We start from the raw sequence: 26,444 nt of genomic DNA on the forward strand, positions 1-26,444 counted from the left end.
TGAGCGGAGCAGGCGAGCGAGCGGGAAGACGACGCAGCCACCTTCCTCACCAGCTAGCCCACAGCGGTTTGTTCCCTCTCACGGGAGTGCGCCAATGCCTGGGCCGACCCAAACCCTGTCCCCAAATGGCGAGAACAACAACGACATCATCCAGGATAATAACGGGACCATCATTCCTTTCCGGAAGCACACAGTGCGCGGGGAGCGTTCCTACAGGTAATGGGGCCGGCCCCGGGGACCGGCGTGGGGGCGCGCGGGAGTCCGGCCCGTCATATAATGGAGACCCCTGCCTGCGACCCCGGCCGCAGACGTGCATTTGTGAAGGCGGTAGTGAGGATTCGGTATCCGTTTCCATGTGTCATGTTGGGTGTGCACTGAGGCTGCACGATTGCAGATGGAAAGCATTTTGTGAATAGGTTTGCTGCCTGAGAGGGGTCTCCCTCCATCTCTTTCCTTCCACATTGATGAAAATGCATGCTGTTCTTGCCCCTCTGACCAAAGGGAGACCGGCTGAGGCACTTCCTTTCCCCCTTCCCTTTTAGATTGTAAAGGAGCCATTAGGTAGATCGCTGTGCCTACAGGCGGAAAACGGGAGGATGGCGAGACAAACGTTTGCGCCTAACCTGGAGAGTGTGCAGGAAAGATGGAATCCTCTAGATTAAGCTGCAGTCTGTGATGTTAAACCGCCAGATTGATGGAGCTTTGTAAGAATTCTGCTCGCTGATTGGTGCAAGGATTGACAGCAGAGGTCACGGTGTCAGACATTCACCAAAATTTTCTCCACAGAACCCTCGGTTTATTAGAAAGCGACTGGACTGCAAAGGACCTGGGGGAAAAAAAAAACAGGGCGCTGTTAATCCGTTTTTCTTAGGAGTTTATGGCCACCGCATGGGTGGGGGAGCCCTGCCTTCTTATTTACACTAGGAAGGTAATTCCTGGTATTTTGCTGAGATCTGATTTGAGGATGGGGCTGATCTTGGTCATTGTATTGTGAGCCCTTTGATTAATGAGTTGGCCTGTACGGTTGGCATCGTTTTTACATTAACATATCTGGCAATATGTTCCACTAGATAAGCTCATTAAAATTGTTTGCATTGTTTGATAAGGATAACAATGTAACAGAGAATGCAGCAAGAGGCTTATGCAGCTCAAGGCCAGACTTGAAGGGAGACTGATAGCTTCGGTCATATTTCCTCTGAAGTCCTTTTGTGCTGGGGTGGTTATTTTTAAATGTTACCTTGATAACCGCTAACAATGCATTTGCTTTGAGGCAGAGCACACATACCTCTAAAACGCATCCTCTCTGCTAGTGAGCAACAGGAAATAACTTTTTTTTTTTTAGTACCTTCATCTAAACATTCAGATGATATTCTGGGTAGAATATTCTGTGTATAAATGTTTCATATCATAAAATAGTACCCAGAAGTACTCCACTTCCTTTCTCTTTGACCAAAGAACCGTATCATTGGTTGACTCAAAAAAATTATAAGCAACCTTTGCCCTGTCATCTCTGGCAGTTATATAAATACTTAGAGTTAATTTTGGCTGTGCCCATGAGGTCACCAAAATCTCATGCCTTATGGTTCGAATGAGTGAGTTAACATGACATTTTTACAGATTGCAAGTGCTTGTTATTCTCTTAATGTAAATGAGAATTGGTCCACAACTTCTGGGACTCTCCTTTTGGAGACTGATGGGTAGGTTGGGCACTTTCCCTTCTTACTCCTCTACCTTCCTCCTCTGAACATCCCAAGGCCTAATAGGATTTAAAAACTAAAAACTTACGTTACCTTTAAATCTCACTTAATTTTAACTGTTCTTATAGGTAATAAATTTAAAGCCCTCATTTTCTAAATGATTTCATTTCTGCTATGTAGATAGCAGTTGCTTTTAAGACAGAGTTTGGATTTTTGCCATGTGAGCCAAAGGAAGTTTGCCTATTTGGGTTTTATTACTCATGTGAACTAACTTGAAATGGCAATGGAAAATCATTTGACAGAAAGGTTAGGTATTACCTTTTGGTGACAAATTATTGCTTTAAAATGAAATTTTATTGACCTTTTTAATTCAAGGTAAGCTATTATTTTCATTTCCTAAATTATTTCCAATTTGCTTTGTGGGTTTCTATAATGGTACCTGAAATTATGTAAAAAAAAAACAAAAAACCTGAATTTTAATAAAGATCTGACTGAACAAATTCTTAAGTCACCAAAAGCACCATTGCATTTGAATTTGATGTAATAGGATTTGCCAGATGCTATAGTAAGAGATGTCATCAGCTAAATGAAGAAGAAACCCTTCAAAATTGCATTTACATTGTGTTATACAAAGGGTGCACACAGAGGCAGACACACTTGATGTTTTCCTTGGTCTGCTTTTCTTTCAAAGTGAATGACTAGTATATTATAACTACCACTTACTTTTGGGATGGGCGTAGGAAAAGGAAAAATTTGACACATTTTTCTACCCAGGAAGTGTTGTTCCATCATTATTTTGGCAGCCCAAGACTGGAATATTATAGCCATTTAATTGCTGAGGAAACTTGGAAGGTAATTTGAAAGCCAGGTGTAGAGATTTAACCAAATAAAAGTTTTTCTTTGGCTGTAGATTTGTTGTAACCCTAAACAATGAGATGTATTTGGAAGTTCTTTGTGGAATCCCTAGGGGGGAGGAGGGAATGAGTAAACTCAGTGCCCTGGTAAGATCAGAGGGAATTCTCTTCCTGGTGTTTTGTTTTTCCAATTTCTTGGTAGTCCCCCAGTGAGTTCTTTATTTTAGGCTTTACTTTCTACCTTTGCTTGTTACATATAAATATAGCTAGCTCTATTCTTATAGAGATACTGTGAGACTAAATTCAAATATTTAATGTAAGAAATTTCTACAAAAAAAGAGCTGTGTAAATAAAAGAAGAATGCTGTTATCACTGAAAAGGGATTCTTTCAGCAGCTCTTGGACAAGAACACTCCTCACCTTGCTGGCAGGCAGGTGAGGGGAAGAGAGGATGCCTTAGAGTGAGTCCTCTGGTGCTCCTGGGCACTGCTGTTGGGCAAGCATTCATTCATCGGAGAAGGAGGCATTATTGTTATAGCATTTGCATCCGCTTGTTCATAAATAAGTCAAACACGGTTCTTGACCCAGATATCCTAACCCAAGTATCTGTTCATGTAAATAGAGCCCATTTTTCATAGCCTGGAATACAGTGGATAGTAACTCATAATTGAAACACTTAGTATGCACTTTGTTTAGAAAAGTGAGTTTCTTTTAGAAAAATTACCCCTGGATTAGAAATTTCAATTGAAAAGAGCAAGTACAAAAATAGCCCAGGAGAGGCCATGGGGACATGTTTCCCCAGCTCACGTCCACTGTTATGTGATCGCCTTCTCAGCCTCAGCTTCCTCCCTGCATTTATGAGTGCTAGGAATCCATATATTTTAAGAACTGCTTAAAAAATAATTGTGGCGTGGGCCATCTGAGGTGACACTGTTTAATTCACAGAGCGGATGAGTCGTGCTCTGGATTTCCCTGGAGAGGATATTCCCTATAGCTCTGTTTCATGCAGATGCTAGTCGGAAATGAGATTTATTAACTGGCCCTCTGCCCACTGCATCTTTGTTTGCATACTCTAGGCTTTTGAGAATGAATGTATAAGGCTCCGGGACTATTTCCACATGAGTGTTTGAACATGCAACTACAGTAGCACATGTTTCCGAATACTTAAAAAAACATTTACTTGGCCCCAGGAAATGGATTATAAAGAAAAGCAAAACTAAAATGTAAGCCTAAAGCATAGGCCGTAACATCCAGTTTTGCCAATTTTTTAAAAATGAACTGTAATTAAGGAAAACAAATATCGTGTGTGTGTGTGTATATATGTATAAAAGATAGAGTTGTGAAAGTGTGTTTCATTCAGTAGAAGCTTTTGTAACATGGCTTACTTTTACCAGCATATAGATTTCAGATCACAGTCCCCAAAACAGCAACTACAGACAGCAAAAGTCTAGCTTCATGTGTGTCTCTTATGCCCTGTGTTGGTGTCATCTGAGTTCAACACTGTTAAGGAAGGTTTTCAAAAATAGTGATTTTTGTCCTAAATATTTTTCTTGGTGTTTGTAAAAATCAGGTCACTTGATGCTTGGTTACATGCCCAACTTTGGGGTTTCTGTTAATGGACTGGTTTTTCAGCTGCTCCTGCTCTTGGGGAGAGGCTCAGCCTGCTCTGTTGCTGGCTGTGTATCTGTTTACTGTGTCTTAGCAGAGGTGGTCTGAGATTGTCCTCTGGAATTTAGAAGACTGATTTTCTTCAGCATTTTTTCTGTATTTGCAGAGACCACTTGAAGCTGCAATTAAAACTTCCTTAGATTAACAGAGGGTGACATATTGGGACTGATCTCAATATTCCGTTTGATTTGGAGAATGAATTAATTTGACAAATATTTGAGAGTGTACTCTGGCTAAGGTCTGTGCTAGATGCCCCTTCTAGGACCTTGAGTTCTAGTAAAAGTCAGTTATGTAAATGGCTCATTGAGTAAAAGATTTACATTGCTGTCAACATTTTGCTTAGTGTGATAGCAAAAGTGGTTTGCATTTCCTGAACCCAGCCACTCAAAGGAAAAAAGAGATTCTCTCAATGCCAGTTTGCTGTAGAAAGCTTAAAAGATGCTGTGGGAAACCAAATATTTTGGTGAAGAGTGTGGTCTTTAGAATCAGGCAGAATTGTCATTGGCCTGGCCAGATGCATGTTGGGCAATGGTGGAAAATAAGGTGGGGCATTGAGAGGCAAGCGGGGTAGTTGGAAATTGGAAATAGGAAGCCAGTGAAAGCATATTAACTAGAAAACAGCATGATGAGAACAGAGATGTGTCCTGCACTGAATCTTCTGTTTTTAAATGAGAGTTGGAAGGAAAATGGGGTCCACCAGTGCCCCACCTTGCAGGGTTCAGAATTACTAGAGAACACTTAATTTGTGATGAGAGAGCTGAAGACCCCTCATGTATAGGAATCAGGACAAGGTAGGTAGATGTTTTCTGGCTCAGGGTGTCTTTTTTTGAGTAGAAGCTGTGGATGCAGCTTTGCTCCGTAATGATACTGGTTCTTAGCTAAGACAGTGGCTTTTATATTTGCAGATGCCAACTCCATAGCTAGCTGCCTAACATTAAGGGATGGCTAATGTAGAGAGCTTCCACTATTCTGATCCTCCCAAACCCAGAAGCCAGGTGTCTGGTACTTCACTGTGAGGAATTCTCCCTTGCATTTAATGCCATAAATCATCCAGATGTGACTAATGAAACTGCTCAGAATAGTCCCTGATTCTGGGGCCAATTCCCCTTACAGTTAGAAGGTAGTCACCTTGGTGGTGGCTTCTGGAATGGACTGAGAGTTCACCTTGGATCTTGTGTTTGTTTACTTCCGAATTTAGTCAATTTCACTCTAAAGGCCAAATTGATTTGCTCCTCTCCTGTGAAGTGTCTTTTTCGATGGTGAAATATGTTAGATTATATATACTAGGATAATTTCATTCTTCCTGACTTAAAGCTGTCTTTTAGCTATCTGCCCTGTAATACTAAATTGGATGTGTCATACTCAGCCAATATCACTGTTCCAACAGCCCTTTTTCTTTGAACACTCCACACACATATTCCATTGGTATTATATTAACCTTTTTTTAATCAGCTTACTTAAAAATTCTGATTGTGTATCTCAGTGTTTCTAGCACTTGGTCTTTATTATTAGATTGAGATAATTATTTCAAAGTGGAAACCTACAATTTACACAGGCAAAAAAGCTATATGACTTTTGCTTTATATTATGAATCAAAGAAATTTCTCCTAAACATATTTTTGTAAAATGCATCCCCAAAAATGATCATTTATCATAATGAAAATAAATCATTAATGAGGTATATATTGAATGGAGCTTTATAGGCCACCAAGAAAAAATTTCTTAATAGGTTACAAAAAGAAAAAAAAAACTAGTATTCACTTGGGCAAATCTCCCCGAGTGAATTAGGATTTTACTCACTTGAACCAGAACAGACTTTCTTAAAGCATTATTTTGTTTTTTCCAAAGGGGCAGAAGTTGGTGATAGATACATAGGATGATCAAATTGATGGCAGGTGTTAGTGTTGGTGTCCTTTAATGATTATCTAGTTACAAAAATATGATGAGAGCTTAGTCTTTCTGTACTTCTAGGGCTCTCTCATTACTGGCAGGTAAAATTACTGTACTAAAAGAATCTGATTTTAGCCATGACCTTGGAACAGAAAATGAATAGGGCAAGATATTTGATTTGGAAGAGTACATGTGTGCGTGCGCGTGTGTGTAAGTTTATTAACTTGTGATCTTTTTCCACATTTTACTTCCTAAAGGCGTTTTGGCTATCTGTAAAATTCTGTACAGCAGACCTTCTGGAAACACATTTTAATTGTGCACAGAATGGATCCTGAAGTTTATAGCCAGTGTTTGTTGTTGCATAAGCCTAAAATGACAGTGCTATTCATGTAAGGCACACTTTACATTTCTGTGATCCCATTCCACTTTTCCTAGAAGTGTGTTTCTGTTTTGCTTTAAAGACATTAATTCTTTGTTCTTTATTTAGTGTCAGCCTACCCTGACAAAGCCTTGGGGGTAATTTGTCAAAAATGCCAGAGGCATTGTCATCTCTGGGATGCTTTCTTACGTTCACTGTTCAACTTTTATTATAAATATCATTTAAGAGCCCTCTGTGAGTCCCTACAAGATTTTCATTTGAACTTTGCAAAAGCAGGAGAAAATGAATTGGGCTTCTCCCTCTCCCTCATCCCCATCTACTTTCATTTTATCATTTGGAATGCTAAAACATGCTTTTAGGATGCTAATAATGTAATTTTTTAAATTCCCACCCTTGAGTTTTACACCATCATTGTTATATTAAAACTTAAGCTAAAATTCTTCTTTCAGCAAACTTACTGAGTTCCTTCTTTGTGGTACCTTCTTTGTGGTAACCTCCCTCCGTGCTGGACCCTTGGAGTAAAGATATATGATGCACAGCCCTTCTTTAGAAGAAGAGCGCCCCCCCTCCCCGTGGCCAGGGTAGCAGGCAAGAGTACCTGGGCGGGGGCTCTGAGAGGAGGAGAGACTCCCATCCCTGGCCCCAGAGAGTACACAGGAGTGTGGCTGCCATTGATTCTGAAGTTGTCTTGGTATTAATAGTTGTCTGATTAAAAATAATTTTGTGATTATTGTGCTGATATTTAGTAAGGGCAAGATGATCACTCCTGTAATTTTCAAAGCTTTCAGAAATATTGTGTGTAAGTAAAAACCGTGTTTGAGTTGGTGTGTACCCTACCATGACCTCTATATATGTTTTCGTGAAATTATCCTTGAGGCACAAGTTTGAGTATTGTTGAGTGAATTTTGTGGTGGAAAGATCACTTCTCTCTTACAAAAAGTCACTTAAGGCAAAGTGAGAGACTTATCTCTTGATCTTCCGGTTTTTATATTTGTATTGGCCATCATTAAGTTAAAAATTGTGGAGTATTAAAATCCTTCTAGTCCTTTCCATATGCCATAGCTCTTGTACCACTAGCTTAAAAGCAAGACCTGATAGTATTAAACTGTTTCCATATAACTTAATTGCATTGCAGAACCACTTCAATAATACTTATAGTAATATAAAAATATTTTGTACCTCAGTAGGTGAAATTACAATATCTGATAACACATAAAAAATTACCAGCCCCCGCCAAAAATCATGCAGTATTATAGAGTAAAGCATCCTTGTTTTAAAAATAGTGCAGCATACTAACTTATGTAAAAAGTGAGGAAAATGAAATTATATATTCTTATTTACTTGATATTGAAAGATTATAAACTAATAATGGTGGAAACTGGGCAGACTAGTTGCTGTGTTACCTTTTTTTTTTTTAATGAAAACAAGTAAATGCATTGCTTAGTCAGTCTGTGATGTTTCATTTAAAACTTTAATAGCATGAATTTTAAAAATTAAATGAGCTTGAATTTTAACTGTTAGTTTTTCATGTTGAAATGCATGTGAAATATGTTGGAAAACATCTCAAAATATTCATGGACTTACTGACGTCACACAGATGATATTAAAGATGTGCCTAACGCAAGTGCCATTCTTGCATTAAAACAGCACAAGTCACAAATGAAATGTGCTCTTACAGCATCTACCTCGCCTGGCCCTTTGAGGTTTCACACATAGCAATCCATAGTGCAGATTTTGTTTCATTTTCTCTGGAGTACACTGGAGCTGTCTGGGTTGTTTTTTGTGATTTGTCTGGCCTGCTTAGTATGCTCTGTGAATCCTGTACTAACTACAAAATAATCCTCACAGAGGATTATTTTTAAATATCCTCTTTGCATCTTTGTTTTCTTCTCATTTATTGAGCACCTGCTATTTGTCAGGTACAGTGTGGGAGCCTAAAACCTTGAGATTGCAGCTAATTGCCTTTTTTTTTTTTTTTTTACACTGACTGCAGTCCTCTGTCCTCCCCTTACTCAGCCTAACCTCCCACCTTAGGGCAGTGATTGAGCAATATCTGGCCTTCTTGTGACCCAGCGAGTGATGACGGCCAGGAAACAGGCCATCTCCACTCACCATGCCTTTCTGCTCCAGCCCCCTCACCCAGGAGTCTGGGTGAAAACCAAAAGAACCCCCAGGGAGACTGACCAATTACAAAAAACAAAGAGGAGGAAAGCTCTGAATACATTTTCCTGGCTATAGGGACCTGCTCCTTGTCAGCAGCCAATGTCTCTGCTGGAAAAAGAGAAAACAAGTGACCTGGTCATTGGTGAGTGGTTGGAGAGTAGGGGGGCGCGTGCAGTGAGGAGGAGAGAGAGGGTTTCTTGGGGTGAATGTGCCAACCTCTAGGGAAAGTTCCTTGAAATCTTTCTGTCTTTTCAAGGGTGGAGTAAAAGAGTAAACCTGCCTCTCCAACACTCGATCTCCAAGATAGGAGAAAGTGATGAGCATCATGTCAGCCTTGGAAGGGGTCTGGCGACTGGAGGGAAAGGGAGCCAGCAAGGCTCTCCCAAATCCCTACTGAGGCCTGGAATGCACAATAAATTTAAAAGCACGTTTGATGTTTGGGAAGCCAAATGTCTCTCTCTAGTATTTCTGACAGGCAGATAGCACTGTCATGACACTGGCTCTGAGATGTCAGCATGGATAATTGTGCACCTATTTCCAGCTTGTGTGTCACGGCTACCTCAACTCCATTTCAGCACTTGGTCTAGACTGAAAAGAGGGCCTGGACTATCCAATACCTCCTTTCCTCCTCCCATTGGGTTTCTCAGGGTACCTAGCCAGGGAGTTATGTGGAGATGCAGTGAGGGGTAGTATACCAAAAGAACCCCCTTGGCTCTGGTGTGAGACATTTATCTCCAGTTTCTTCCCTTCCGTAGATTGTATGATCCACAGCAACATTTTTTTTTAGCTGCTTGAGCCTCATTTTTCCACTGTGCATATGGAAATAATAGCAGTACCAACTTCACAGGGTTCTTATGTCATTAAGTGAGATACACAGTGTACAGTGTGCCAGGCGGTACCTGGTGCAAAGTCAGTGCCTTAAAGAAAGTTAGCTAGTATTGCTTGCAGTTGAAATCTACTCTTTTACTCTGTCTTTATAATAATCTTTGATTATTGTGTCCTAAGTACCTGGTACAGTACCTGGCATATAGCTGATGTTCATTAAAAATCCAAACTGAATCTGGAAAAAATTCAAACAAATTATATACTGCAGCCATTTTCCCCCTCATCAGCTTTATTAATAATTAATTTATGTACAGTCCATTTAAAGCATATAATTTAGTGAGTTTTGGCAGTGTGTATACACCCTGAAACCATCACCGTTGCCAAGATGCAGAACATTTCCATCAACCCCCAAAGGATTCCTTTACCCTTTGCAGTTCCCATCTCCCTTGCCCACAGCTCCAGGAACCAGTCATCTGCTTTCTGTCACCGCAGATTAGATTACATTTTATATAAACGGAGTCGTACAGAATGTGCTCTGCAGTGCCTGACTCCTTTGACTCAGCACATTGTTTCTGAGCTTCATCTATATGGGTGTGTCAGCCCTTCATTACTCTTCATTGCTGAGTAGTATTCCACCATGTGGCTATACCATATTTTGTTTATTCATTCACCAGCTGATGAACATTTGGACTATTTCTAGTTTTTTTGCAATTATAAATAAAGCTTCTATGAGTATTCATGTATAAGTCTTTATGGGGACATGTTTTCCTTTCTCTAGGGTAAATACCTTAGAGTGGAATGATTAGGTCATATGGCTGGTGTTTAACTTTTTTAAGAAATGTCAAATAATTGTCCAAAATGGTTGTGCTATTTTACATTCCTAGCAGTGGAACAGGAGAGTTCTGGTTGTTTCATATCCTTGGCAACACTTGGCATTGTCAGTCTGTTAAATTTTGGCCATTCTTATGGATATATAAAGATATTTCATTAAGATTTTAATTTCTGTTTTCCTGATAACTAATGATGATTTGGTATCTTTTCATGTGCTTGTTGGCCATTTGTGTATCTTTTTTAGTGAAGTGTTTGTTCAAATCTCTTTCCCATTTAAAAAAGTTAGGTTATCTTATTGTTATAGAAGAATTGTAAAATCATACTCTGAATACTATAAGTAGTCTTGAATTAGGTGTTAGTACGTGTGGGTCTTGTATTCTTAACCTGAAGAAAAAGGGTAGTTGCTTCCATCTGGTGTTTGTCTGTAATTTCTTTTCTAGTAGTTAGGGCCATCTCTCAGTAAGTACATATTAAGTGACTCTATTAAAATAGACTACAAAATAGTAATATAGTAATAATTATTTTCACTCAGAAAAAAAAATACTGAATTCACTTTAAAAGTTTCATATGAAAGTGTTGCATTTAGGAGTCAGGTTTTCTTTGGGGTCTTGATAGATATGAGATGCTGTTTTAATTCTGTGGAAAAGAATCTGTAATTATATAGATTGTCTTTTCTTTGTATCATGTATTCTCTTAATGTAAGATTAAATATTCCACAATTAAACTGAAGAGGAAAATGTGTATAGAAGTGTTTTCTTCTTTAAATGTAACAAGCAACTTTCAAAATTTTTCCAAGGATGGTCAGAGCATTGGATGTCCCCCTCTTTTCAATGCAAAAGTGAAGATTACTCAACCTCACTCATTCCGTCTTATCTAACTTGGCAGTTTTGTTGTTGTCGCCAGTTTGGTTCCTGGCTTCTCTAAGCCCATAAGGACAAATTGTCTCAAGTGAAATTTAGAGACCAGGAAATGAAAGCTTTGTAAGATCATAGGTTTACCTGGAAGGACAGATGGAGGGACCTGGTAATTTTTGAGAAGATGGGGATACTTGGCTTCCAGAATCTGTCTGGAAATCTTTCCCGCTAAAAGCCAGCTTCTTAACCACATAGGTCTCAAAATCCAAACATATAAAATATAAGTTCACTTATGATTTCATAAATGCTCTAAACCTACTAGTAGATTTTGTGGGTGCTGCTTATTTTCTTTATCATTTAATTCATTTTATTGCCAAAAGCTTTGGGCCAGATTTCATGTGAGTTCCTGCTTCCGTGATAGCTGCAACCTCTTGCTATCTAGGTTATAGAGGATTATTTTCTGTGTTCTGGTTGGGACTCAGCAGGCCACAGCCACTCAAGCTTCAGTTGAAAAAAAAAGAATTTTTTTTGCTTTAATTGAGGATGTCCCGTGGAAGGAAGCCAAATACTATTAGACAGGACGTTCTGTGATTCCCTTAGTTTACTATGGCCAAGGATGTAACTTTTTTTTTTTTTTTAAATAAGATGATCACTTGTTTCCTATCCTGTTAACAAGGATGCCCCGACCAATGATGTCTATCTGACTTTTAGGGCTTTAACTAGCCAACAGCTAAGCCCCTCACCTTCCCACCGATCACCTGAAGAACTATATACTGAGAAAATATCCACTTTTTTTTCCTTAATGTAAGCCAGCATGATTTATTTGGTCATTGTTAGCACTGAAATGACCATCAGTTATGTTGTTTTGAAATAATAATTAACCAAAGAAGAAGGGAAACTATCAAAATAGAAGTTCCTGGAATTAAACAAGTTAAAGTAAAATTCTAGAATCTGGAATATTGTACTATGTAGTGCAAATATTGCATGTGAAGAAGATATGAAAGGTGTTCACAAATGTTAACAGAAACAAGCTGATTATTACAAAAGTGTATGTGTGTTGTCTTAATTTCCTGAGGCTTCCGTGACAAAACAAAAACACAAACTGAGTGACTTAAAATTTGTCCTCTTTCAGTTGTGGAGGCTGGAAGTGCATAAACCAAGCTGTTAGTGGGTCATGCTTCCCCTGGGGGCTTTGGGGACAGCTTTCCTGACTCTTGCTGCTTCTGTTGGCTCACATGTGTCCCTTGGCTCACAGCTTCTATCACTCCAGTCTCTGCCTTCTATTATCACCTCCTCCTTCATCTGTGTTTTGGCCTTCATCTATTATGGCCTCCTCCTTCATCTGTGTTTTTGCATGGCCTTCTTTTAATGACTCCAGTCATTAGATTTAGGGCCCACCTTAATCCAGTATGACATCATCTAAACTAATCACATCTGCAAAGACCCTATTTCCAAATAAGGTTGCATTCTGAGGTTCCAGGTGAACATGAACTTTGGGGTGACACTATTCATACTCCATGTGCTTGTGTATATGTATATATATAAACTCATTTTTGTAAATAACTATATATATGAAACATACACACACACCCCACAAATGCACATTAAAAAAATGCACATAAAAGAAGTCTAGGAAGATACAAATATGAGTGTTATAAATGAGTGATAGAATAATGGATATTTTAACTTTTTTTTTTTAAAATGAATGGACATTTTTCTAATTTTCTATAGTCAAAGTGTATAGATTTCTTAATATGAAAAATCTATTTTTTGAATTAAAAAATAGCATTTGACATCTTTTTTAAAATAGTAGTTTTATTTTTACTAGCATCCTACCTTGAATTTGTTGTTTCTTTGCTTCATCAGACTGTTAGAAGATATTTTAACCTTAATTTTAAATAAGAAATCCTTTGCAGTATATATACACACATGTAATTATATGAGTCAATATATTTGATATTAGATGTTTATTATGCTTATTATTATATTAATTATAACAGCACCTGAAGCTGAAATAATGTAAAGTAAATAGATCTTTGAGATATTGAATCAACCAACGTGATGTGAAGTCTTTGGTTTATGTTTGGAAAGACAAAAAACAGTTACGATTATTTCTCAATTCTGAAATCAAACCTTTTTTTTTTTTTCCCATGTTTTTAAAGTCTTTAGTCAAATTAATTCTAGGAACCTAAAAACTAGGTACAGAGGTACCTAGGTATGGGATAGGAGGGAAGGCATTTACCAAATTTATTGATTTCAGCTGTTCAAATTGCCTCAAATACTGTGTAACTTACAACACATGTATCCACTCTAGAACGAACTCCATGCACTCGCCCTTCTGATTCTTTAGACATTTTTTTGCCTGTTATAACATATCTGGTTATTAGTCAGATAGTTTATTTGGTCTCATCATAAGTAATTTCCCTCCTCTTAATTATCTTTGAATGCTTATTAATCAATTGCTATTATTCTGTCTTTAAATATCCAAATTTAACAAGACATTCTAAATTCAGTAGCGACCACCCTCTCTCAAACTTATTAAACTACTGTGGTATACTGTATTAAATTTTTCTGTTGCTCCTGTAAGCCCTCATACCATACAACTACAAATGTAAAATGGAGGCTTCAATTCAAGAAGCTTTATATTCCCACTCCTTTTCCCAAACCCAAGTATCCGCCCCTCTGATTTCTCTGTACCTGATTTAGTTTGTACGTGGCCCAATTTTTAGTCTACTTTTTACTCTAGTGTTCAGTTTCTGTACTTCTCTTTGAGAACTTTAGTGATACTACACTGATGCTAGAAATTTTGTAACATTTGACCTGTGACGAGGAAGTAGAGAGGAGAGCAGAGAGGTACTGCAAGGTGAGTGTGTGCGTGGACATAAACCTATTTCTCCCAGGATCTGTTAGGTTTTTCTGATGCAAAATCCTGCCTGTTCATTCTTCATTTCAACAAATAAATGGAGATGTTTATTGATTTGGAAAAAAACTTCTTCTTCCATTCTGTATACAAGAATGGTACGTGGTTGCCCAAAGAAGAGTCCCAGGAAGCTAGGGAAGGAAAAGAAGGGTGAGCTATGATCCTGGGGGATGGAATTGTAGGAAGATACAGTAATTCCCCTACATACAACCCTTCACATTACAAGCTTTAAAGTTGCACACCTGTGTTTTATGTATTCTCTTCACCAGGTGTCAGTATAACCTGTTAAATGCATACAGTACTGTATAGCCAATTGTGTTAGTTGGGTACCTAGACTAATTTTGTTGGATTTCAAGCAAATTGGAATTACAAACCTGCTTTCAGAATGGAACTCAAGAAAATTTTTATGTTGGAGAATTCCTGTATCGGGAGATAAGTTCTTTGGCTGAAATGAGGGAATCATTTCATTTGGGAAAGGAAGCTATGGGGATGATACCATGAGGAGCTGGTAATGAAATAATGCCCCTAGTTTTGATAGTATTTCCCCACCGTTCCCCCAACTTGGCCGAGCTTTGCTGATTCTTAGCTCAGCTGTAGCAACGGCTGAAATTTCCATTTGCTGTTCCTCATAAAGTGCAGGAGAGATCCCATCTTGTGTGTAATTCGCAAGATGTTCTCTGGGGATTGGGGAGTGGGCTTGGTGTAGAAGCTGATCAGTACCTTACCAACTCAAGGTAAGAGTTAAGTTTAATGTTTGCTGTTTTCCAATTTGACATTTTCCATTTTGATTGTATCAGAGTCTACTATGAAAAGAATTAAGAGAAGATGGGCACGAATAGGACTGGGGGGATATGGATGTGTAGTACTCATTTTGGAGTCAGATTCACTGAAAATTTTTTTTAAACACTGGCCTGTACTTTCCTCATAGTGTTAATAGGCTTAATTTTATTGGTACTTTATTTTCCATTTTGATTTCAAGATGTTCTCATGAGTTTAAAAATGAATTTTACCATAATGTAAATATAGATCTTTGGATAGGCACCAGACTCTAAGAGTAAGATATGAAGAGAGTTTTTTTAAGAAGTAGATTTCTCTACACACATAGTCAAGATACAAATCTGAAATCTTTTATTAGCTTTGAAAAAAGTTATGTACATGATATCTGTCCATTTTTTACTAATTTTTCACAAAAAGTAAATTGAGAGACTTACACCCAAAATGTATAGTAACTAGAAATGTAGAATGTGGTGATTCCTAAAATATTAGCATGGCTTATATGTTATAACTGGCAGGTTTGCCCAGCAAAAATCGTTCCTGGCAATAAACTAGCCATCCACATCTCTGCATTTCAGGCTTGTCAGAGGGGGGAACTTCAGTTTAAAAATCAGCTTGTTTAAAGTGGAAATGTAAAATGAGGCCTTGGTAGAATTAAAAAAGAAAAAGTGGTTTCATTAAAGATCACAATTGTGTCCTCATTTGGAGTTCTTATTTCTTCCTGCTTACTCTCATGACATAAGAAACAGCAGAGAGGGACTTAATTGAAAGTCCCCTTCTCTGCCACTTAATAATTGTGACTAGACAAGTCACTAAATCTCTCTGAAATATGTATCTTTTCCCAAACAATGGCATAAAAGCAGCAGCTGTCACATGGCATTGTTGTAAAGATTAAATGAGAAAATGCCAGTTTTATTTATATACTAAGTACATGGAAAGTTTTCAATAAGTGCTAGTTTTGATAATATACCATCTAAACCTGTCCCTCTGCTTTACCAGTAAAGAAAAGGAGATCCCAAAGGGTTGAGGTACATGTACCCACATTTACCTAACAGGTTGGTGGTAGTTCTGAAACTAGAAGCTGGTACCCCAACTCCTGGATCAGAGAGCTCATGATGCTACAATACAGCTGGGCAGCCTTTCATATCTGTGTTCTAGACAGGAAGAGTAGCACATTTCTCTACTCATTTTTTTTAAAGACACACGATCCTTTAATTCACTCCACCCTAATCTATTCCCTCCTAGCCATCTCACATAGCACTAGGGACCTGTATTAAAAGTTGCCTACGGGCAATGATCTTGGGCACCTTGTGACTTTTCCCTTCCCACAACACTCTTCCACACATGTATTTGTTCAGCATTTATTTTTTGTACACCCACTGTGTTCCGGGTACAGCTCCGGACACAGGAGATACAGCTGTAAACAAAATCTGTTCTACCAAGTACTACCTTCACAGAGCTTACATCCTGGAGGCAAGAGGGGTGAGCAGACAGTAAACAAAAAGACCATTACAGGTGGCATTATCATCACCAAGGCAAGAGTATTGTGGTGTGCAAGGAGCTGAAGGTGACCACAGAAGTGGGCAGGGAGGGCTCGCTGGGGAGCTGACATTTGAGCCTTACTGAGAAGTTGACACTTGAGCCAAACCTGAAGCATGAGATGCAACCAGGCCCTCCAAGTGCTGGAACGAGCTTCTCTTCCTTTGCATGAGGCCTTGAGCCCCAGTTATCCTTGAGGATGAACCTGAAGCTGTCATCCATCATTTATTTCTTTTTCTGAGAAGGTTTAGAGAAGGCAGATGCCGAGTACTTGAACAGGAACCAGCACCACCAAGAACACAAGAGGGCTCAGAACTAGGAGGTGGGGGCACTCCCTCCTAAGTGTGTCCCCCCACAGGACTTGGCTATTGGCAATATGTTCATTTGATGGCCACACACTCTTCTACTATATCATAAGCACCTAATTTCCCACAGCGGATTAACAATTGAGCATGACCACCCACTCTGGTGTCAGCGGCACCCATGTCCTGAAAGGTTATCCTGGGGCCATGCTGGGTGGGGGCAACTTGGGATGACTAGAATTGACTTGGGATCATGGGAGAGAGTGAAGGTCAGGGTAGGAGGGAACGAGGCCAAGCAGGGTTGGGAAAGTAAACAGGAGGCATATGGTCTAGGAGGAGTGGATGTGCTGGGAGCCAAGTGGAGAGGGCGGGGTGCTGAGCAAAAGTTGGTGCCCTGAGGAGACCAGCCAAGCCCTGTGGCATGGGAACGAGCTCTGGGTCATTGAAATTATTTTCAGAGCATGGACGAAGCCACCCACTGCTAGAAACAGATGGACATTTAGGCAAATACATTCAGCTGCATTTCTGACCATATGAAGAAACGTATGCCCCTGTGTGTGCACACGCGCACGTGCGCACATGTAGGCGTGCGACCTTAGCCTTTTGCTCTCTCGTTATGCACGTTAAGTTTCATTCATATAAATGGACATTATGAATGCCACAAAGAACTTTTTTTAGGATTCCAAAATTTCTTCATTCCAGGGATAAGAGCCAAGTTTCCAAGTCATTTCAGGGCCATAGCTATTAACTTGTGAGTTCTGAGTTTAAAAAGCAAAACAAAATACAAATCCACCTGTGTGCGGCTTTGAAAGTTTCAGTCTTTTTTCCTTTAGTTATCATCTGATGAGTAGCCAGACTAAGAACTATGTTCAAGGAGCTGCCTTTTGAATGGTACTTGATAGGGTTAATGCAGATACTGATGAGGCTGTTAAAAATGGGGGCCAATTTTCAAGGTAATTTACAGAATCTCCTTTTGCAGGTGGTTAAAGAAATCTGGACATTTTAGTCATATTCAGTTTTTCCGAAATAGTCTTAGGATACTTGAGGATATGGCAAAGAAAGAGTCCGATCTCTCTGTTTAAAAGGAACAGGCACCCAGAATAGGAGTATTACTTTTCTGTTCACTCTCTCTGGGAGGTGGCAGTTATTAGCTGGTGTTAGGAGTTCTGATTGTCAGACTAAATGGAACTTTGTGCCCACATTAAAAGCATTATCATTAAGTAATGACTGATAACAAAGAGCACATTAATGCTGGAATGGTAGACAGCCTCAAAAAACTTGAAGTGAAGAGCAGGCACCTCAGCCCTGTGATAAAACTCACATTTATCTAATGTTTCTCTAAGCAGCTTAGTGCTTAAGTCCATTACGTTGGTTTTTTCTCTAGTTTTAAACTGTGAATGCCAAATTTTGAGGGAAAATATAGTATGTTTCATTTTTATTATTTTTATTTATTTCAGTAAAATATATGTATTTTGTCACTGTGGGCGATGTCCTGATGTTTCTCCATCATCCTTGTGGGAAGTCAGTTCTGTGCTGCTCAGACCTCTTCCACTCAGAGAGGCCCCACCCTGGGAGGGTCTATCTGGAAGAGTTGGTCTTGCTTTGTCTGTCTAATCCCATCACAGAATCCCAGGGCCCTGTAAAAGTGAAACAGATGCCCACAGCAGCTTATGTGTATTACTACCTGGAGACGATAAATGACCTCTTAAAATTCCCATCCCAGCCCTAGAGTCTGTGCATACAGCTATTAGTCCACAAGTGAAATATAAACTTTAATGCCTGATTTTAAATGAAACTCAATAGTTTCTGTAATCTCTCTCCAGGGAGAGTTCATCTTGTCAAGGTTTGTCTTTCAGAGATACCCTCTTTGACTCCCTCTTCGCTCTGCCTTGATCTCCCTCCTTAAATAAATACCTTCTCCCTGCCCCACATTTCAGGTCACAAATAAAGAGAAAGTGATGAATTGAGAATGATCTGGTGATATTCTTTCCTTGGTGAAATGTTTAAATCCTAACCCTTGAGGTATTGAGTCTAGAGAATGAATTACGTGCAGATGAAAAGCTGAGAGGTTTCTGGTTCAGGGGACACATTTACGCCGTTCCTCCCTATGGAAACCCAGTTCATTATTAGGGGTGGCCATGGGAGATTTAACATCAGCCTTTTGTGAGGAGGGACCTGGGAAGGAGGCACACAGGCAGAATCTGTTACTACAAGACTTTTCAGAGAAAAACACACTTTCGAGTGAATGTCTGTGGAGGGACTGAATCTCTTCATTTTCCTTAGGTGGATAGTGAATATTCTAATGCAGAACTGGTCTTTCTGGGTAATTTCTGGGGTTTCTTCCTTTGGTCAACATTTAATCTGTGGGTAATAATGTATTTTTTTCCTTCAAAAATTTGCTAGTTATTTTAGAAAGGTATCACCTAAAAGAGAAGAAAATATACGTTAAATCAACAATTGAGAAATCTCTTTTTAAACTCTTAATATTTGTGGATACTTAGAAGTGTTTGCATAATGTTTATTTCTGTTAGAAGAACACAAAGAAATTCTTTCTAAGAAAAAGCCATGTTTACAAGTGCATTTGAAATAGCGTGCCTCAGCTTACCTAGCTGTAGGAACAGGCTAACTTTGACAATCCCAAAGCCTTTAACCAAAGAACACTCTGTGAGATGAGACTTGACAGTGTGGCCTTGACTTGGACCAAGTGTAAATCCAATGATGGGTAAAGAAGGGTGTTCTTGTGGGCCACAGGCCCCTCTACCCTTTTGTCATGTGTGGAAACACTTTGAAAGGAACTCTCACCAGGTCAGCAGGACACAGCTTCCAGGGAAGCATTAATATTTCTAATCATTACTTAAGAACCCCTTTGGGTTATAAGAACTTCAGAAATCATTATGAGCCTAAACTCAAAGAAATAAGTTTCTCAGGTGAAAGAAAAGTATTTTTCCTTGTTTTCTTTTTTTCCAGTCTGTTGTTTCATTTCTGTGCAGCTGGGAAGAGTGCACTGCATGTGTTTGTCCTAAACTGTTAGTAGTGAATTAATTCTCCCAGTGAGAGGGAACATGCTGAAAATAGGGATTATTATGAGAGAAAAGAAAGACAGTCTCAAATGTGGGTATGGTTATCGGTGCAAAATATGTGAACAGAGTATATCAGCATGGACTGGGTTGTATTTTCAGAATTTTATATTGAACATGAAGTTTCCAATTGAATGTGAACTCCTTTAGGGACTGACATAAAGAAAGTAACAAGTCCAAATGGCTTTTTAAAGGTTCATTCTCAGTGGGTTTGGGGTAAATTCAAGCCAAATAGGGCCCCCTTGCAGAGCAGCAGACAGTAGTCATCCACTGCAGAAGGCTGTCCTTCTGCAGATGGTCATGTCTAAACTCAGGAAGCTTGGTAGACTCAGACTTCAGTAGTTAAAAAGAAGAAATCAAAGTAGGTTCCCCCTCAAATCTTTTTCCCTTTAGTCACACACCCAAAACAGGACCAGAGCTAGGATTCTGGGACACCTAGCATATTCTGAGCCCTGCTGGGAAAAACCAAACCAAACCATGGTTTTTATCCTCCAAAAGGAGAGATTAGTAGAAGTGTGAAGAGCAAAAATGAGGAAAGGCAATCCCGCCTCTGAAGGATGACTGTGATAGTCTATTTGTGAGGGGTGGGGTGGGGTGGGGCAAAGACAAAATGAATTACATAAGAAATGATTTCAGTGAACACATAATGTTAGCTATGATATTTTACAAATATGTCTAAGTTTGAAGAGACACTCCTCCTCTGGAATAACTCACAAACCTTGCCAGATTTATTCTTGGACAAAATAGTAGAATATTTCATAACTGGGTTTTGAGCCCAGGACTGGTAAGGTGGTAGAATTCATATTTCAGTTTCCACGGTTTGGGGCTTGCCAAGTCTTTATCCAGGCTTTGCTCAGTAGGCTAACTCAAGTCTCATTGACTCACATGAAGTTCCATTTGTTTTAGTAAGCAGAAAGGCAATGTCTAATTTGTCTGCCTCAGTCACTGCTGCAAATCATAACCTTACTGTACCTCTCCACACAACATCAACATCAAACACTGAACAAAAGATGAAACTGAACAAAATCCACACATTGTCCCTTAGCCTGAAGCTGTCCTTTTTCTGAAGTCATATGTATCAGTGGTTACTATCCAAGGGCAAGCCAGAATCTGACTTTGCCTTTGCCTGCTGGAGGTCTGAAGAGATTTGAGGGTTGGTTTGTTTGTTTGTCTGTCTTTCTCTTATTTGAAAACAAACAAACAGAAAACTGTTAAAAAATCAAATACTGACACCTTCCCAGAAAGACATTCCAATATTCACAGAAACAGAATATATATTTTGATTATTAGCTTATTTTCAAGTAGGAGCAATGAATGCAAGTTTATCTTAAAATAAAATTTAAATACAATATTAAAATCTGGTGATCTGGGCACTGTAATGCTGGTGCAGAGTAGGGTGTGGTTTGTTGCTCCTGGGTTCTTGACTTCACCACAGAAAAGAATGTCAGAGCCTCCCATATCACTTACTATCTGTGCGGTTGCACTGACCAGGTGGTAAGCACATAGTGATCTGGTTAAGGTTCTGCTTGAGAGCCACAAAGTGGAGGACAGTGCTTTGACTTCTTTTGCAAGGATGGCACAGAGAGAATTGCTTGTCCCAGAGACCATGTGGCAGGTCTTCTAAGAATAAATGGTTGTTTTCATATGGAAGATATGCTGAAGATCCACACATTAGTGTAGGCCCTGAATAGTGCGTTGCTCCTTCCTCTGTAGTATTCAGTATGACCTTACCTCTCATAGGCATTTACTTTTTCTTAGCTGAGTCTTTGGAAATTACTCAGTGAATTAAAAAATTAGTATTTTGAATTGTATAATTCCTACCATAGGTTTTTCACGTATTTGCTAATATTCCCAAGTACTAGGAATCCTAGATTGAAGTGTGTGTCCACATTTGTAAGGGAAGAGTATAATTCCTATCCTGCTTTCCTCACAAGATTCTTTCAAGGATCAACAGAATCACTGTAACTCTAAAATGATATAACAATTCCTTTGTTTTCCATACAGCATTTCTACAGACTAGGCAGGCACAGGTACTTTTACCTTTATATTATATAGATTGAGACCCCAGAAATCATGACAACCTTAGGATTTTAGAATGTGTTCATGGAAAGCCTAGGGAGTATTTAATACTCTCTCATCTCAGTTTAACATTTGGAAAAATATATTCTTCTGTGAACTTTTTAGCCATTTGGATTATTTAGGTGTTACTATACTGAAAGTGCATCTGTAGAAAAAGAGGGAGCTGAAGGAACTGGGAAGAGAAAAGGGTGGATGCAGCACAGGAACAGAATTCTTTTTCCACTTTGATCACCACCTGACTTGCTGGAATTCAGAAGGACAGGTCCTCTTCTGGGGAAAGTGAGTCCAGACCCAGAGTGCTCAAGCCTCAGATCAGAAGAGCTGGCATGTTTGAACAAAGGAAGCCAATGTCAGCCACAGAGGGAAATGAATTCACAAATATTTTGCTGAAATTTGGAAAAGGAAGATAGATTATAAGAATATTACAGTCAGCGTTGATGGTAAATGGAAATTAACTCTACTGATTCCATTGTTATTCGTTTGAAGTGGATATTTAAGACTATTTATTTAAGGAAATGTAAGAAAAAAATTTCTCACCTTCACTGGTTCACCCTTACTCTTGGTCTGTCCTCTAACCTTGTTTTCCCACAAGTCCCTGAATGCATGGTTGCTCCTGCTGCAGCTTTCCGGGACTGCTGCTGTGTTGGCTAGAGAAGGGAATGTGGTGGATCTTTGAGTGGTGAGTCCAGTAACTAATTATCCAGAGTTTTTCCAAAGCACAGACCTATTTTCATTGTTCACCTGGTCATCTTAATGAGCTTCTTAAAGGCAGATAGTACCTTCACTTGACTTAATGTGCTGAATGTCTGTTTAGATTATGAAAGGAAGATTGTTGTCCTTAGGTGAATGTTATCAACAAAGACCTGCAGGAAAGTGTGATTCATTGACAAACTGCCACAAATGACTCACTTCCTTATTCTTAAGGATTTTTAAAAAGTTGTTATAATTTTTCTACGTGTCCTTTTGTTGTATATTTCTTTTTTTCTAATGTAACCACAGAACTTTTTTTTTTTAAACTCACTTGTATGTGGATTTTTTCTAAAACACACATCTGTTTGTGTCTTCCAGCTTTGTGTTTAGTTTTGTTTTTAAATCAACTGCGGCAAAAATTGTGTCTCAGTTTGGTTTGGTGCCTTCTAGCATAACTCCGGGCCTCCACAGTGTGTCCACCATCAATACATTGGCTGATAGTGCAAAAGCTTTCCATTACTGTCAGAAGAAGAAACCACTGGAAAAGCACATCAGCTGCCAGAAGTTATACTGGTATATGAAAATACATCAAACAGTCTGAAATCTTTTAAATGTTGAATTATTTATCCTTATTAAGATTTTGTATAATTTATGTAGGTGATAAAAAAATGTTTCAAAGCAAATTATTTTGTTTAATAAATGATAGGCTAAAGAAAACAGTGGAAATTACTAATCAAAAATTTTTAAATGTAATAATGACATAGAAAGCAGTAATTGTGGTCATATTATCTGAGATTCCAATGCTGTGAAATCTTTTTCAGTTCTCCAGGAGAAGATAATTTAGAGATAAGGGTGCTTCTGGGGATGAGTAGATGAAAATGTATTTATTTACTTATTTTTATATTTATTTATAAATAAAATCTTCCTATTGCACTTTGAAGTAGAAAGATTTTTATTGCTTTAATGACAGTAAATGAGAACTCCAAGTACAACTGTTTCATAAATACATAGATTTTTAAATAAAACCTATAAATGATATAGATTTTGCTCTCATATATAGTCATTCTTAAAATTATTACTTCTAGATCTCTAAATGCCATTTGCCATGAGAAGGAATCAGGAGCTTTTGGAAAAGTGACTATATTTAGGTCAGAGACAATAAATTTACAAGCTGAGTCTGGGACATTTTGTTTTACCAGAAAACAAGGAGCTTATCAAAACTACTAGGACCTTATGAAAAGAACCTAGAGTCATGCTTATATCAGTAATGGTATAACTACAGTGAATTGAAACATATCACATATGTTTAAGTCCTTGAGTTCATAATTATACTTCAAAGAATAAAAACAAGTGTCATTTGGCCTTGCTTGGAGGATATCAGAAAACTATTCCTTGTTTTGAAAACTGGTAAATAAAAGGGGGTCAGCCATTTCTCCTGCCTTGCCTATATGATCTATATCTCCGGGTACCTCAGAGGGAAATTTCTCTTTGTAGAATTATTCCAGCTAATAAATCAAGAATGAATAATAGAATAACACTTTTAAGTTTCTAATGAATTATTGGATCTGGGAAAATATCAGTGGCTAACAATATCACAGAAGGAATCAGTCAGACATAATGTGCCTCCAGAGGGAAGTTTAAAAACAGCATGATGTAGTCTTGCACAAGACGCCCCCATTAGGACTTGAATCAGATCAAGTCTCTAGAGGTGGTTACCAGTTTATAGGAATGCAAAGGACAGAAGAACATGTTAAACCACACGAGTGGAATACAGTGAGAAAATTCAGATTATGGAAACTCTACCAGACTGTCAATTTCCTTCAATGACAATAAAAATAAAAATTACAAGGAAAGATTAGAAACACAGAAGACACCTGTAAAGACATTTAAAGAATGTACCAGAGAATCACAATGTATGAACTCTGAATCCAGATTCAAACAAGCTGAAGCAAAATTATAAGACACTGAAATGCATATTTGATATTGTCATTATTTTCATTTTTAGGTGTGATAATATTATGGTTTGGTAATTTTTTTATGTTTTTCCGAGGCACACTGAAACATTTATAGGTGAAATGATGTGAAGCTTGGTACTTACTCCAAAATAATCTGACTTGGAAGGCTGGGTGGGTTGACAGAAGGGTAATTGATGGTAGCATAAATGAAACAAGACTGGTCAAGTATTGATAATTGTTGAAGCCAAGGAGTGAACTCAACTGATTGGTTATTCTGTTCTCTCTCTTTTTGCATGCATTTAAAAATTTCCAAAATAAAAGTTAACGCTTATATATAATATGTACACATAATACATATACACATATACCACAAAATAAGTAAAATTGCCAAGTTTCATCTGGGTTTAAATGTTAAAACAAATCCTTTATCATTATATAATACTAAAATGGCCAAACTCCAAAACACTGACATTTGTAAGTTCTTGTAACATATAAAGCCAAAGTATTACTGTGATGTACACTGTTATTGACCTGGGAACTTTTAAATACCACACGTAAGCTTACGGTCAAAAGTAAGACTCTAAATTGCATTATAAATTAGGAACCTCAGAGCCTGAAAAATGTTTGAATCTATGGAGAGACGTAAATAGTACTGCATAAAAATATATGAAATTTAATAATATTGTGGCAAATTTGTAGAAGAAAGAAAGAGAAAAAGAAGCTCGAGGGCTTAGCCAGAGCAGGACTTTTCCATTCCCAAGAGCCCTGCCAGGGATCCACACCTTGAAGATTCCTTTTATGTTTCTGAGTTAATTTTTTCCTTGTCGGTAAATAAACCTGTTTGTTTGTTTTCTAGTTGGGGAATGGCAGTCAATGTGTATTCTACCTCGATAACCCAAGAGACTATGAGCAGACATGACATCATTGCCTGGGTTAATGACATAGTATCTTTAAACTACACAAAAGTGGAACAGCTTTGTTCAGGTAAGAGATTATCTTTTAAGTATTTGCCTAAATATCTACTGTCTATCTTATGGAATGTTATTTTATGAACCACAGATGATAGAGTTTGGGTAGGAAAGAATATATATCCTTGTGGGTATGTAATTAGAGGGGGAAAACTCAGATACAGCTAAAGAACATACAGGGGGGGAAACGTTTATGAGCCTCGGTGAGAGTGCGTAGGCCCATCTCGACTCAGGTTCTGTACGGTGTCTTGTTTGAACCCTGCAATGCCTCCTCATTGCCTCCTTGTGTCTCCTCTATCATCCTGTGTGCAACCACACTTATCTTTTGGAAACAGATTGGCTCTTGTGACATCCCTCCTTGAAAACCTTTAGGGCTCCACACTGTCCTTCCTAGAAGATAAACTTCACACTATCTTCACAGGCCAATAAGGTCCTTTTGCTCCACCTGCCACCTGGCTTCTCAATTTCATCCTCCATATCTCTCTCCCTTATGCCTCAGCCCAACGGAATCCACTTTGCCCTTTGAAGACTCCTTTCCTTTTGCATCCTGTAGTTTTATTCATGCTTCCTTTGCTAAGAAGGTCTTTCTCTTTCTTTTTGTTTGTGGGAAGGCTTTTTCCAGCATCCCAGGCTCTATGGTGCCCCTGAAACACTATGCCCACCCAGAATGACACTCGTCACGCTGTGCTAGGATGTCTAATTCCTATTGTCCCTGAAGGTGCCAAGAGTTCTTGTAGACAGGACTACATTTTATTCCTTGTTCAATGCCTGTGGTTGCCCATACCTGGTATAAAGTTGGTGTGCAAGGAATGCATACTGAATTAAACTTGTTTAAAAAAAGTAAAAAGATCAACTTCAAGAATAAAGTAGGGGCATGTTATAAAAGCATACCTCTAGTAAAGTAGCTCATTCTTAGGTTTAAGTAATTATCAAATAAATAAACAGTCTTCCTTTGGAAATGGAGAGTGTTTTCTTCAAAA

At 38.5% G+C, this 26,444-nt stretch overlaps 1 protein-coding gene across 5 annotated transcripts in view; it reads left to right on the forward strand.

Annotated features, from left to right (window-relative positions):
• Window positions 1–26,444, forward strand: part of MAPRE2 (microtubule associated protein RP/EB family member 2) — a 163,202-nt gene that overhangs the window by 60,309 nt on the left and 76,449 nt on the right. For 2 of the 5 annotated variants that reach the window (XM_021708947.1, XM_008051426.2), the window contains exons 1-2: window positions 5–216; window positions 25,353–25,480. In XM_021708947.1, coding sequence (XP_021564622.1) covers window positions 95–216; window positions 25,353–25,480 — 250 coding nt within the window. In that variant the 5' untranslated portion in view covers window positions 5–94. Of the gene's footprint in view, window positions 1–4; window positions 217–25,352; window positions 25,481–26,444 lie in introns of those variants that run through there. The other 3 variants (XM_021708955.1, XM_021708950.1, XM_008051435.2) reach the window with 2 other exon arrangements.

This window comes from Carlito syrichta, unplaced genomic scaffold (genome assembly GCF_000164805.1).
Source record: "Carlito syrichta isolate Samal-C Ts95f unplaced genomic scaffold, Tarsius_syrichta-2.0.1 Scaffold65441, whole genome shotgun sequence".
Classification (NCBI taxonomy): Eukaryota; Metazoa; Chordata; class Mammalia; order Primates; family Tarsiidae; genus Carlito; species Carlito syrichta.